This window comes from Entamoeba histolytica, genomic scaffold, assembly GCF_000208925.1.
Source record: "Entamoeba histolytica HM-1:IMSS scf_1104750518221 genomic scaffold, whole genome shotgun sequence".
Lineage (NCBI taxonomy): Eukaryota > Evosea > Mastigamoebida > Endamoebidae > Entamoeba > Entamoeba histolytica.
In genome coordinates this window covers 69,273-81,677 of record NW_001914875.1, presented here as the reverse complement: position 1 = coordinate 81,677, position 12,405 = coordinate 69,273, and the positions used below count along the sequence as shown (strand labels likewise).

The following is a 12,405-nucleotide window of genomic DNA, read 5'->3' as shown; positions in this document are numbered from 1 at the left end:
AACAATAGTGATCAATAAATAAAATAAAAGAAATAATATCATCGTTATTATATAGTAATATTATGACTTTTATTAGTTTTTTAATTAATTTTTAAAATTTTGTTTTTTCTTTTATTATTTATCATATCCAGCATAAGAAACCACAAAATATATCTGTTAAGATCTCATCTAAAAATCAGTGAATGAGTGATTTTGTTGAAAAGAAAGAGAGTCATAAGAAAGAACGATGGGAAACAATTGAACATATTGTTAATGATATTGTCAATGAAGGTTCAATAGAAGAATTGGAACGAATGAAAAAATATATCAAAGAAAAAATTAAAGAATTTCATTATACCCAAGAAATAAACAAAGTTCAAGAATTATATTCTGACAAAAAATATAATGGTCCTACAATTGATCCTCACCATAAAAGTGATGATGGGAGGAGTTGGTTTAATTATAAAGGAAATAATATTATAGTTGTTGATTTAAATAAATATTCATGTCCAGATGCTAACCCAAACACAATTCAAGAATTTAATCTTAACGGTAAAATATATTATGTAACCTTTGTTTATTCCTATTCTTCTATTCTTACGCTAGACAAAGCTGACCAATTACTTATTTGGCAACCACCAAATACTCATATTATGAAAATTAACTTAACAATCCCTTTTTGGTGGAAAGATGACTTATTTCCGTATATTGTTGAACACCGGTCATACTCTCCCTCTAATGAATCAAATGAAAATTCTTCTCTTTCAATACAAGATTTAGTTGATTCAACATTTCTAGTAAATTCAAGTGAATTAGAGGATTCTATTGACATTCCAATACTAGTCCCTATACCTGTTGTTAAAAACCAGTCTTGTTATTCTGTTTTGTATTATGATTATTGGCCTTCAAATTCTTATCAAAATATATTACAATTCATCATATCTTCTAATCTTTCCTAAGTTTTCTTTAAACTCTTAATTTTAATTTTATTTCTTAGAAAACTTTTCCTTCTGTAAAGTTGTAACAACTAACAAACCACCAACAATCAATCTTTTAAAATGGTGAGGGTAGTAGGAATTTATTGTACCATAATTATACTGAGTAGCAAAAATATCAAATTATTTTATAAAAACAAAAAGAAATTTTCTAAAACATTCTTTATTTAACAAAAGATTGAATTATGGATGATTAGGGGTAATAATTCCCGTCTTGAAATTCTGAAATAATGGAAAAGGGAATTATTTAGAATAGGTAATTCAAGAAGAAGTTTAGTCTTTAATTCTTCGGAAAAACTTAAAATTCATTTTCATGTTGTTTAAAACCCTTCAGAGTTATACATTTGTTCTCGTTGGTCCTATATCAAGTGGTAAAAGTTCATTACTTAATTGTCTTATTGAACAAAAGAGTTGTTCTCATTCTTCTTCAACAGTAACAAATAGATTAGAGGTTGTAATGTTTGAGAATGAAGAAGAGGCAATTAAATTGGAAATATTAGATACTCCTGGAATGAAATTATATGAATCATTATCACATTTATTCTTTTCAACTACTTCATGTATTCTTATTGTCGTTGATTTATCAGAACGAAAATATGAAAAACAGATTGATGAAATCTTTGCATCAATGCAAAAAATACAAAATTCTTGTTCTTCTTCTGGTTTAACTTTTTCTTCTTCTTCTGAATCTGATTTTAAGTACGGATTTCCTATGGTAGTTGTTGGTACAAAATCAGACTTGGTTTCACAAGATGACTGCCAATCTTTCATTCAAAAAGTTAAAGATAATGGCTTTATTAGTTTTACTTGCTCTACAAATGATATAGAATCAATTAATAATGTATTTAATGATTTACTCGAAACTGATTTTGTCCATCCTCAACAAGTAAAAAAAATTCCTTTAAAACAAAAGAAAAAGTCTTGGAAAAAAGTTAAGACTCAATGCGTTGTGTTATAAGAATATGTAATTATTTATTATTTATACATTTTTGTTTCTTTCATTGTTTCACTTTATATCTTCATGAATGTTTCTTTCTTTTCCTATAAAACAACTTTTATAAAATTTTGTTATTTTCTTTCTTTTCTCTATTCCATTTTTCTTAAAATAATTTTCTTATTATTAGAATAAGAACTTAAAAATATTCATAAAAACTTTAAATTGTTCTTGTTACTTTCATTTATCGGTATGAATCAATCTTTCCTTGATTCAAATAATCAAATATCAATATTAATTCCCTTTAATAACCCAGAGACAAGAGGGTTTTATAGTATAATTGACACTGGAGATGATATTATTTCATCCTTTAAAAAATTAATCAAACACCCAATCTTAACAATCCTTGACTTTTTAACTTCAGGACTTCTTTGGAGTTTTCTTTATTTGATCACATCTCTCTTTATCAATGCATTATTTCAAGCAATAACAGATGATTACTATATTCGTTGGTTATCAAACCACCAAGAAATTCCAAAATCATACACTCTTCCTGATATAGGTACTGACCTTCTTCCTTTTATTGATATACCATATTTACCTTCTTATGTATTAGTTGGTGTTTTAACAGTTACTTTCTTAAGGTTCTTCTTCACTCCCTATCGTACAATCATTCTTAAAAGATTTTGTTTTCTTCAAGGTACAATCTTTATTCTTCGTTCTTTGAGTATATTTGGAACATACCTTCCTTCTCCAGTCCCATGTACAACCTACAACAAACAACCTCTTTTCATTTATGCAATGAAAATATTTTCTGGAACTCGTTCATGCCATGACCTAATGTTTTGTCCTCATACAGCTGCATTATTCTTTTGTGCAATGTTTTGGTATCACTACATAGAAAAAGCTCCATTAATAAATTTTAAATGGTGTTATAAAGTTAGTCCTTCTGTTAATGAATATGGCTATCCACTTCGTTTTACAATAGAGAAGGGTATTATTTGTATTATTACTGCTATTGCCTCACTACTATTTGTTATGTGTAAAAGACATTACACTTTTGATATCTACATTGCTGCTATTATTTCAGTACTTTTGTTTAAATTATACCATCACTATATTCTCCATATGAATACGAGAATGAATTGGTTCAATGCTTTCTTACGATGGTTTGAAGATGGGTCTCCAGACATTCCTGAACTTGGAATGAAACAAGTAGATCATGATAATTAGAATTCATTTTATTTATTATGGTGGTTCTTTTCTGGTGATAAAAAGAACTTAAAAAGTAGTTAATTGTGTTATTATGCAAACAGACCACGTTAATACTGTTATTATTTCATGTGATAATAATGAAGATAAAACGATTTATAATGATATAATCAAATTACCTAAAACTCTTTATCAAGAATATGAAAATCTTTGTAAGGAAAGAAAGAAACAATATTACTGTTTATTAAAAACAATTTCACAGAAACATTTCATTGGAGTTGTAGGAGGAGTGTCTACAGATGATACGGTTCAGATAGAATGTGAAGGATTTGATGCAATAGAAGGAGGGTCTCTTGTCTTTTCAGAATTAAAAGAAGTTAAAGAAATTAAGATTAAACCATTAGACCCATACTTTTATTGTTCAAAGAACTACAAAACAGTTATGAAAGGGATTTTACAAGGATTTCATTGTGTTTATAGTGGAATGGTTTTGTCATATTATCTTCCAATACACTGTGGAATTAAAAAGATTTATATTGAGGTAGAGAGTGTTAATGGAAGTGAAGGATATGGATATTTAGAGGGGGAAGACTTTAAATTGAGTATTCAACATCCATTTGAAGCAGAACAGATAGTTCAAGCTATGAAAAAAGACCAAATAAAGAGTGAAGAATGGAAAGTATCAACTAAGACAAGTCAGTGTGAATATTGTAAAAATGATATTCCAGAAGACAAGATGGAAGATCATTTGTTTGAAGAGTGTAAATACCGAGCAGTAGAATGTGAAGGGTGTCGATTATATTATCCTAAGTGTTATCAAGAAGAACACGAAAAGGAGTGTCGGAAATATCAAGAAATAAGTGGGGAAAGAGAGAAAGAACAGAAAGAAGAAAAGAAAAAAGAAGATAAAAAAGAAAAAGACAAAACAATTGAGTCACTAAGAAAGGAAATGGAAGAACTAAAGAAAATAAGAAATGGAGAAATACAAGTAAAAGAAAAAATCATAATAAGTGAAGAAGTTCAAAAAACATTAGAAGGACTCCAAGAAAAGAGTTTGACAATGCAAGAAAGGGAATTTTCAGAAAATGAATATGAAGAATTAGTTAAAGAATTAGAGAAGTATTAAAATAATTAGAAATGTAATTTTGAAGAATTTAAAGTTTGAAAGCAAAAATAGAAAAGAAAGATAAAAAGAAAAACAAAAAAGATTTCGTCCGAAAAAAGAGATTTCGTATTAAAAGATCAAGAAAAAGAAAAAAATCAAAGAAAAATCAAGAAAGAATAAAAAATATCTCAAGAAAAGAGAAAGGAAGTTGAAAGGAAGTTGAAAAAGAAAATAAAAAACATACGAAGAACCACGTTAATAGAGATATTTAAGGAAGATAAGAAGAACTTAGTAATAAAGAAGTAAAATACATGAACACATTCAGTAATTTCATATTCCAATCACCAACTATCCTTTGTTATGGAAAAGGAGCATGTTCCGAAATAGAAAAGAAAGAACTTATTCCAAAAGGAGCAAGAGTCATGATGCTCTATGGAGGAGGATCTATTAAGAAGAATGGAGTTTATGAAGAAGTCAAGAAATATGTTAAACCAATAGTAGAATTTGGAGGAATTGAACCAAATCCAGCACATGAAACATGTATGAAAGCAGTTAAAATTGCTAAAGAGAATAATATTGATTTCTTATTAGCAGTTGGAGGAGGATCAGTTATTGATGGAACTAAATATATTGCACTTGCAATGGAATGGACAGCAACTGAAGATCCATTTGATATGTTTACACAAATGGAAAAAGCAAATGCACCAAAAAGTAAAATTGGAGTAGTATTAACAATTCCAGCTACAGGAACTGAAACAAATAATTTATTTGTAGTTACGAATTATGGAAAGAAAGATAAAGCACTTGGATGTAATGATTTAGTTAAACCATATTTTGCAATTGTTGATCCATGCCATTCATTTACACTTCCAAAGAATCAAGTAATTAATGGAGTTATTGATTCATATGTTCATGTAATAGAACAATATATTGGACATTATGATTCATCAGCAGTTGTAGATAGATTCTGTGAAGGAATCTTAAAGGTTATTACAACAGCAGGACCAAAAACAATTGAAGAGCCAACTAATTATAAATATAGAGCTGATTTCTGCCTTGCAGCAACATATGCATTAAATGGAATTCTTGCTACAGGAATTCAACAATGTTGGGCAGCACATATGATTGGACATGAAGTTACTACATATTATGGAGTAGCACATGGAGCATCACTTGCTATGACATGTCCAGGTGTAATGAGATTTAATAAAGAAAAGAATGCAAAGAAACTTGCACAACTTGCAGAAAGAGTATTTGGAATTGAAAATGCTACAGCAGAAGATGGAATTAACTGTACAATTAAATTCTTTGAATCAGTAGGAGGAATTACAAGAATGAGCAAATATAACTTTGATCATTCTCATGTAGAAGAAATTGCTAGTAAATTCAAAGGAAGAACAATTGGAGCACATCATGATATTTCATATGAAGAAGTTAAGACCATCTTAAATGACATATTCTAAACTAATTAAGTGATTAGAAACTAAAGAGGAATAAAAGTTATTTTTTTTTTATTATAAAGCAATTGAGTAAATATAATTTTGTTTATTAGATAAACAAATGAGTGTGATTATTTTAATAGATTCTTTAAGTTTATTCAAATTATTTATTACGTGTTGTAAATGAATTAGTATTAATAAAATGTAAAGTTCAATTAAATTAAGTTATATTCAACAAGTTGAAAACAAATACAATTAGTATTAAGAGTCGAAAAGAATATTAAGTTAATAACAAAAGTAAATTAAATAACACTACAAAAATGAATAAAACATAAGTTATTTTAACAAATATTATGAGAAATAAATACCTAAGAAGAAATTGAATTTAAATATTGAAAAAAGAATAAGAATGGATGTTATAATTGTTAAAATTACTGACAATTTCAAAAAAAAAAAAAATAATGAAAATAATGAAGAAGTACCAAATAAACATTCTTTAAATGAAATTGTTTTATTTTAATATTCAATGTAATGGCTAATATCATTTTTATTAGTATTGCTAGTTCATTTCAATTACAATGATTCGTTGTGGTGTAAATCGCTTTGGAAATTCATTTCCACAAAGTACATTTCTCATATCTTCATATCCAAATGAACTTTGTTTACAATACGACAATATTTTATTCTTTGATTTCCAAACTCGAATGTCAGACTCTGACCCAAATGCAAATAACCAATCAGATGATTGTTCAAACAATCTAAACCCATACTGTGCACATTTAATATCAAATTTCTTCATTCCTTTTATTCTTCCATTTGACTCTAATGAAAATATAAATGAATTTATGGTAGTAATAAAATCATAGTCTTGACCAATTTTAGAATTAATATATCCTCCAAATTTATTTCCTTCTGTATCTTCAATAACAATTATTAAATACTCTTTATTCATTATTTTTTCTCCAAACACTGATGTATTAACATTCCAATCATCAGTATTTGAGTCAAATAGTATATTTCCTACTCTTCTTTTTGTCCATTCTTCTATTTGTTCAATTTGCCTTGATGAAAGCAAATCTTTTTCATTTGTTTCTTTTGGAACTTCTTCCTTTATAGTTAGACAAGTCATTTCATTAACTCGTTTTTCTTCTGGTTCTATCACTTCATTAAAGACAGTTATTTGTTCTTTGGGTATTTGTTTATCTTCATACCCATTAAAATTCATTTTTTCATAAATCTCTTTCATTTGATTCAATATTTCAATCCCTTCTTCTATTTGCTTTATTACTACTTCATTTTTTCTAGTCAATTCATCCTTTCTTGAATGAACATCTTCAATTCTTTTACTTCTAGCTATAGTATTTTCATTAGATACATCAACTATCTCTTCTTGTAACATTTTCTCATAATTTTCATTGTATTCCTTGGCACTTTTCATTATTTCTTCTATCTTCATTATTATGGAATTTCTTATAGTCTCTAATTTTTGGGTTCTTTTTGTTGTTTCTTCTGGAGTAATGCTCATTCTTCTTTTGTTGTGTATTTCTAAATTTTAGTTCTTTTAAATATTATTTGTTATCTATTTTTATATGTCATTCATAAAAATTATGTCAAATTCATATCAATTTGTTATCGTTATCACAATTAAATTATTTATTGCTATACTCATTGTTTATTTGAAGAGTTAATACAACAATTGTAAAATTACATTAGTTTTGAATACTCCAAGAATAATTCAAACAATACATAATTTCAGTACTATTTAATTGAAATGATGATTAGATTCATTACCATTTCATGTAAATTCATTGCTATAATTATCAATATCATTTATATAGTTTGGTTCATTTTTATTTTCTTTTTGTATTGGAAATCTAATATTTACAGCATATTTATTGTTTGGATTATTGTTCTCTCTTTTGTTACACTTTCTGTTTTGTATTTGGTTATGTTTGTTTTGTAATTTCCAATTCTAACAACCATTTGGTTCCAATACATAAAACACATTATTTCATGTACATTGTTCTTTATGAAATTCATATATTAAGACATTTTGTGTGTTAATAAGTATTAATTTCAACACCATTTGAAATGTTGACATTCTTATTTATTTGGAATCTTCTTGCTCTAACAGAAGAATGTATAATGAGATATTGATAATATCATATTGGAGTTTATTTTATGTTATTTTAAATGAGTAGATGATAGGTATTGTTAGTTGAATGGGAATGGGTTTATTTTAAGATGAATTAAATACTTGGTTAAACGATTTGATAGTTGAATCTTCACAACATTTTTGAAAAAAAGAAAACAAAAAGAAAAAGCAGATTAAATAGAAAAGTCAGATTAAACCATGTTCAAAGACACAAATCGTCTGCTTTCAGATGAAACATATGAAACTATTGCAGCATCACCTAATCGAGCATTTCAACTAATTAAAAGAAATAAAAAAATAATGGTACATTTCATTGTACATCATATTATTCAAACTATAAGTTTAATATCAGGACTTGTTATAGCATGTATTGCATTAAGTGTTACTGAACATGAAAATGGTAAAAAAATGGTAAAAACAGAACTTATATTTGCATCAATTGCAATTGCACTTTATTTTGTTTATATGGTTGTTGGAATTCTAGCATTTAGAACACATCCAATATTTACATTAATTACGGAACATAAACGACCATTGTTATTTACTAAATTAGCCAATTCAATCCATACAATTTATTTAATTATTTTAATGTGTAATGTTGTTATTTCTATTGTTCTTTCAATGACATTTAATCCAACAAATGAGTTAGGACATAAAATCCATGGATTGTGGGTTATGGTATTTGTAGATGTAATTTATCTTCAATTGTCATGTAGTGAATTACAAAAACCATTTACTTTTGTTGCAAGAAAACGTGAGCAAGTTGAAATGGGAGAAAAAGCAGAAGATCAAATGGAAGATGAAAAATATAAAGAAGATGTTGGTGTATTTACTTTTGGGTATAACATTTTAGGATTCCAAACATACATCAAATACATCTTTGATCCTAATTTAGGATATTTAAGTACTGAAGCATATTTTGTTGGATGGGTAAAAGAGTTTTAATTCAAATTTAAATTAAATGGTTTTCTTGTTTTAATTACTCTAACCAATTAAACTACTTTTTACTTTTAATTCATTTGAATTAATTTATTCAAATCAAATAAAATCAAATATTCTGATAAGAATATCAATTTCAATTGTATTTGTTGATTGTTTTTAATGACAAATTTTTTTATCTGATTTTCAAAATACGATATGAATTAAAGGAATTTATGGTTTTGAATAAACAGAATAAATATACTATGTAATCTATTACAATAAAGAAAAAGAAAAGATCAATAATTAATAATCAATATAATAAAAGAAAGAATGAGAATGCAAAATTTAAGTCAATTAGAAATGATACAAGTATCCCAAGCAGATGGATTACTCTCATATTCTTTTTTCATTTTATTAATATCCATTAATATGTCACTAGAAGATGGTCTTCCATCTTGTTCTTTAATGATGCATTGTTTAATTAAGTTAGTTAAAGATAAAGGAGTAGAAGCAGGAATAGTAGGTCTGAGATTTAAAGTAGCTGACTTTAAAATAATTTGAACGTCTAATTTAATATCAGGGAATTCTTGATAAGGTCGTTGATATTTTTGATGAATTGTTCTATAAGTCATTTCCCATAAAATGATACCATAACTGAAAATATCAGATTTATAAGTAAAAGGTTGACTAAAGTAAATTTCAGGAGCACAATAAGCATAAGTACCACGTAATTTTTGTAATGTATTTAAATTATCTGTACTATTAAATCTAGACAAACCAAAATCACAAATTTTTAAAACTAAATGTTCTTGTCCTTTTTCATTTACTTTTGTTTGAACAAGAATATTTAATGATTTTAAGTCTCTATGTAAAATATTTTTATTATGAAGATATTCTAATCCTTTAGCTATTTGTTCACTAAAATCAAATAATGTTTCAAATTTCATTTTTAAATCTCCTTTACTTAATACATCATATAAACTTCCTCTATCACAATATTCCATAACCATCATCATTTTTTGATGTTCATCTTGAAAGACTCCAAAAAATTTTACTATATTTGTATGATCTAATTTACTTAAAACTCCAAATTCATGTTGAAATTCTTCAACTTCTTTTAATGATCCTGCTTTTAATGTTTTAACTGCAACATCAATTTTTCCTTCTAAAATTCCTTTAAATACTTTTCCTGATGTTCCTGTTCCAATTAATTCAGTATATTCGACTTTATATAAAAATTTAGAACTTGACAAGATATTATTTAATAACTTTTCTCTTTCTTTTTCTTCTGATTCAATTTGTGTTGATTTATCACTTAATTTTGCTGGATCAATATCTTCTATTTTTTTAAATTCTTTCATTAATTCTCTTTGTCTTCCTATTGCTTTGATTCCTATTTTGTCTAATTGTTTTGCTGTTATTTCTTTTAATTTCCATTTAAATAATCTATTATGAATAAACATTTTAATTTCTTGTGTATCAGCATTAATCCCTTTTAAATATTCAATAACCTCTTTAAAATATTTTACTGTATTTTGAAATGATTGATTTTTTGATTTACTAACAATAGATAATGGTGTTTCTCCTTTTTCATTCTTAATTTCCATTGATGCATTATTTTCTAATAATATCGAAATAAGATCCGTTCTTTCCATATACATAGCATAATGCATTGCTGTTGATCCATTCTTAGTTGTTGCATCAACTTCAGCTCCTGCTTTTAATAATAATTCCACTAAAATTAATCGAATACATTTATTAAATACTGCTTTATGTAATGGCGTTTCTCCAATTTTATTTTTTGCATTCATATTAGCTGATCTTTGTTGAAATAATGAAAATGCTTCTTCACAATTTGGATTTGAAAAATTTAGACAAAAATAATGAAGTGGAGTATTGTCATCTTTATTTTTAACATTAACATCAATTCTTGGATCTTTTAATAATGTTAATAAAATATGTTCATTCGTTGATTTCATCGTTGCAATATGTAATGCTGTATTTTTCTCTTCTTTATCACACATATTTACATCGATTTTTGGTAGTTCTAATGCTGACATAATTAACATTAAATCGGAATTATTTGTAGCAATTAATAATGCTCCTGCTTTCTTTAAAATAGCTTTATCTGCTTTAGTGTCTCTTTGTTGAAACAAAAACATTGATATTTTAAATATTGGTTTTTGTTCATCTTCTGCATTAGCTTCATTTTTAAATTCTAATTCTTTAACATGATTAGTATTATATGGTAATAATTCAGTCATAGGAACACTACATCTATAATGCTTTGCTGGTTGTTTCTTTTCAGCATCAGTAAATAAAAAATGAATTTCATGTTCTCCCATTGGAATTTTTCCTATTTCAATCTTATTATTTGGTGTCCCTGGAATAGGATTATCTTTTCTATTTATTTTAATTTTCTTCTTTTCTTTCTCTACTGAAATTACCAACTACTTTGTTATTTCTTCTTGTTTCTTTTATTTCTTATTTCACAAACTGTTGCTTCTCCACTTGTATTTTCTCTAACAAATAAATGCTGTCCTTCAAGAACTATTCTTTAAATCTTTCTTTTTCTTTTCTATTTATTATAAACAAACCTTCTATTCTCAATAAATTCGTTTCTGATCCTCCTTTACTCATTTTTTATTTAATTACCTTTTAATAGTTTGACTTTTTTTCTTTATCTTATTTTTCTATATTTTATTATTTTTTTTACTATTATTTACTAAACAAAAACTTTCTCTAAAGTTTTAACTTTTTCTTTATAAAAAAAAGAAAGCAAAACAAAAATAAGAATAACACTTTACTTTACCAGCCATCATCAAGCCATTTTTTCTGATTTAATTCTGCTGACTCTGACAAAGAATGCCCCACACCACTGAAAGGTTTAAACTCTTCAGAGTCATCAGATACCTCCTCTTTTTTTATTTCTTCAGTTGTTCCACCAAAACAAAAACCAATATCCTCTTCTTCGTCAGAACTATTGTCTTGTTGGGTTGGTGCATTTTCTGCAAAGTCGTTGCCATCAAAATCAACTAAAACATCTGTTTCAACCACTGACACAGCTTTTCCCTCTGGCTTACATTCAGCAACCTCCAATTGATATTCTTTATTGTTGAAAGAGATGCTAATTATATCACCTGTTGTGAGGGTAGAATAATTTCTTAATTCCTTTTCCATAACAACACGATAATTTGGAATTTTAAAGAAATCAAAAGCAAGAGGTTTTAATCTAATGAACTTTGCTTTTGGAAGATTGACTGTTTGAAGGTCAATATAATCACCATCAACAAGATTTAATCTTTTCATTAACCATTGAGGTGCAATACACTCACCTTCATTTGCAGTGAATTCTAATACTCCACAATGAGTTATAATGTTATTGTTACGATGCTTATTAACTCTGAAAGTTAGTGGATAAACAAGATTTAATGAAGCTACAAATAAGTGGTGATTTGATTGGATAGAAATAAATCCAACAAACCCATTGAAGCAAGGGTTGAAGGTGGAAGAAATATTTTACCACCCACATCCATTTGTTTTTGTTTGTTAGGTTGTCTTGAAGCAAAGGAAAAAACACGGTAGGTAAGTCTAAACGTGTCAATACGTCTGTAATACATTTAAATAAGAAAAGAGAGTTCTTTATACTATTTTTTCTTTCTTTT

At 26.8% G+C, this 12,405-nt stretch overlaps 8 protein-coding genes across 8 annotated transcripts; 6 read left to right on the top strand and 2 right to left on the bottom strand.

Annotated features, from left to right (window-relative positions):
* Nucleotides 1-182: 182 nt before the first annotated feature.
* EHI_125990 (uncharacterized protein) lies at nucleotides 183-938 on the top strand (the record flags this gene model as incomplete). The annotated part of the gene is made up of 1 exon (XM_645323.1): nucleotides 183-938. The coding sequence occupies one exon, from the start codon at nucleotides 183-185 to the stop codon at nucleotides 936-938; it is 756 nt and encodes a 251-aa protein (XP_650415.1).
* Nucleotides 939-1,287: 349 nt separating this feature from the next.
* Nucleotides 1,288-1,932, top strand: EHI_125980 (uncharacterized protein; the record flags this gene model as incomplete). The annotated part of the gene is made up of 1 exon (XM_645324.1): nucleotides 1,288-1,932. One exon carries the CDS (start codon nucleotides 1,288-1,290, stop codon nucleotides 1,930-1,932), a length of 645 nt encoding a protein of 214 aa, XP_650416.1.
* A 777-nt stretch (nucleotides 1,933-2,709) lies between these two features.
* On the top strand, nucleotides 2,710-3,141 carry EHI_125970 (uncharacterized protein; the record flags this gene model as incomplete). The annotated part of the gene is made up of 1 exon (XM_645325.2): nucleotides 2,710-3,141. One exon carries the CDS (start codon nucleotides 2,710-2,712, stop codon nucleotides 3,139-3,141), a length of 432 nt encoding a protein of 143 aa, XP_650417.2.
* Nucleotides 3,142-3,214: 73 nt separating this feature from the next.
* EHI_125960 (uncharacterized protein) lies at nucleotides 3,215-4,246 on the top strand (the record flags this gene model as incomplete). Its single annotated transcript, XM_647932.1, has 1 exon — nucleotides 3,215-4,246. The coding sequence occupies one exon, from the start codon at nucleotides 3,215-3,217 to the stop codon at nucleotides 4,244-4,246; it is 1,032 nt and encodes a 343-aa protein (XP_653024.1).
* A 284-nt stretch (nucleotides 4,247-4,530) lies between these two features.
* On the top strand, nucleotides 4,531-5,710 carry EHI_125950 (alcohol dehydrogenase, putative). Its single transcript, XM_645327.2, has one exon. It carries the CDS (start codon nucleotides 4,537-4,539, stop codon nucleotides 5,686-5,688), a length of 1,152 nt encoding a protein of 383 aa, XP_650419.1. The 5' UTR covers nucleotides 4,531-4,536; the 3' UTR covers nucleotides 5,689-5,710.
* A 2,307-nt stretch (nucleotides 5,711-8,017) lies between these two features.
* On the top strand, nucleotides 8,018-8,764 carry EHI_125940 (uncharacterized protein; the record flags this gene model as incomplete). Its single annotated transcript, XM_645329.1, has 1 exon — nucleotides 8,018-8,764. One exon carries the CDS (start codon nucleotides 8,018-8,020, stop codon nucleotides 8,762-8,764), a length of 747 nt encoding a protein of 248 aa, XP_650421.1.
* A 326-nt stretch (nucleotides 8,765-9,090) lies between these two features.
* Nucleotides 9,091-11,380, bottom strand: EHI_125930 (protein kinase, putative; the record flags this gene model as incomplete). Its single annotated transcript, XM_647928.2, has 3 exons — nucleotides 9,091-11,190; nucleotides 11,238-11,290; nucleotides 11,338-11,380. 3 exons carry the CDS (start codon nucleotides 11,378-11,380, stop codon nucleotides 9,091-9,093), a joined length of 2,196 nt encoding a protein of 731 aa, XP_653020.2.
* Nucleotides 11,381-11,548: 168 nt separating this feature from the next.
* EHI_125920 (ubiquitin fusion degradation protein 1 homolog, putative) lies at nucleotides 11,549-12,362 on the bottom strand (the record flags this gene model as incomplete). Its single annotated transcript, XM_001913443.1, has 2 exons — nucleotides 12,225-12,362; nucleotides 11,549-12,177 (listed from the first exon to the last, which is right to left on the bottom strand). The coding sequence occupies exons 1-2, from the start codon at nucleotides 12,358-12,360 to the stop codon at nucleotides 11,549-11,551; spliced, it is 765 nt and encodes a 254-aa protein (XP_001913478.1). The 5' UTR covers nucleotides 12,361-12,362.
* Nucleotides 12,363-12,405: the final 43 nt, after the last annotated feature.

Coding starts and splice junctions, on each gene's coding strand:
- EHI_125950 (XM_645327.2), top strand. CDS start 4,537: ATGAACACATTCAGTAATTTCATATTCCAATCACCAACTATCCTTTGT.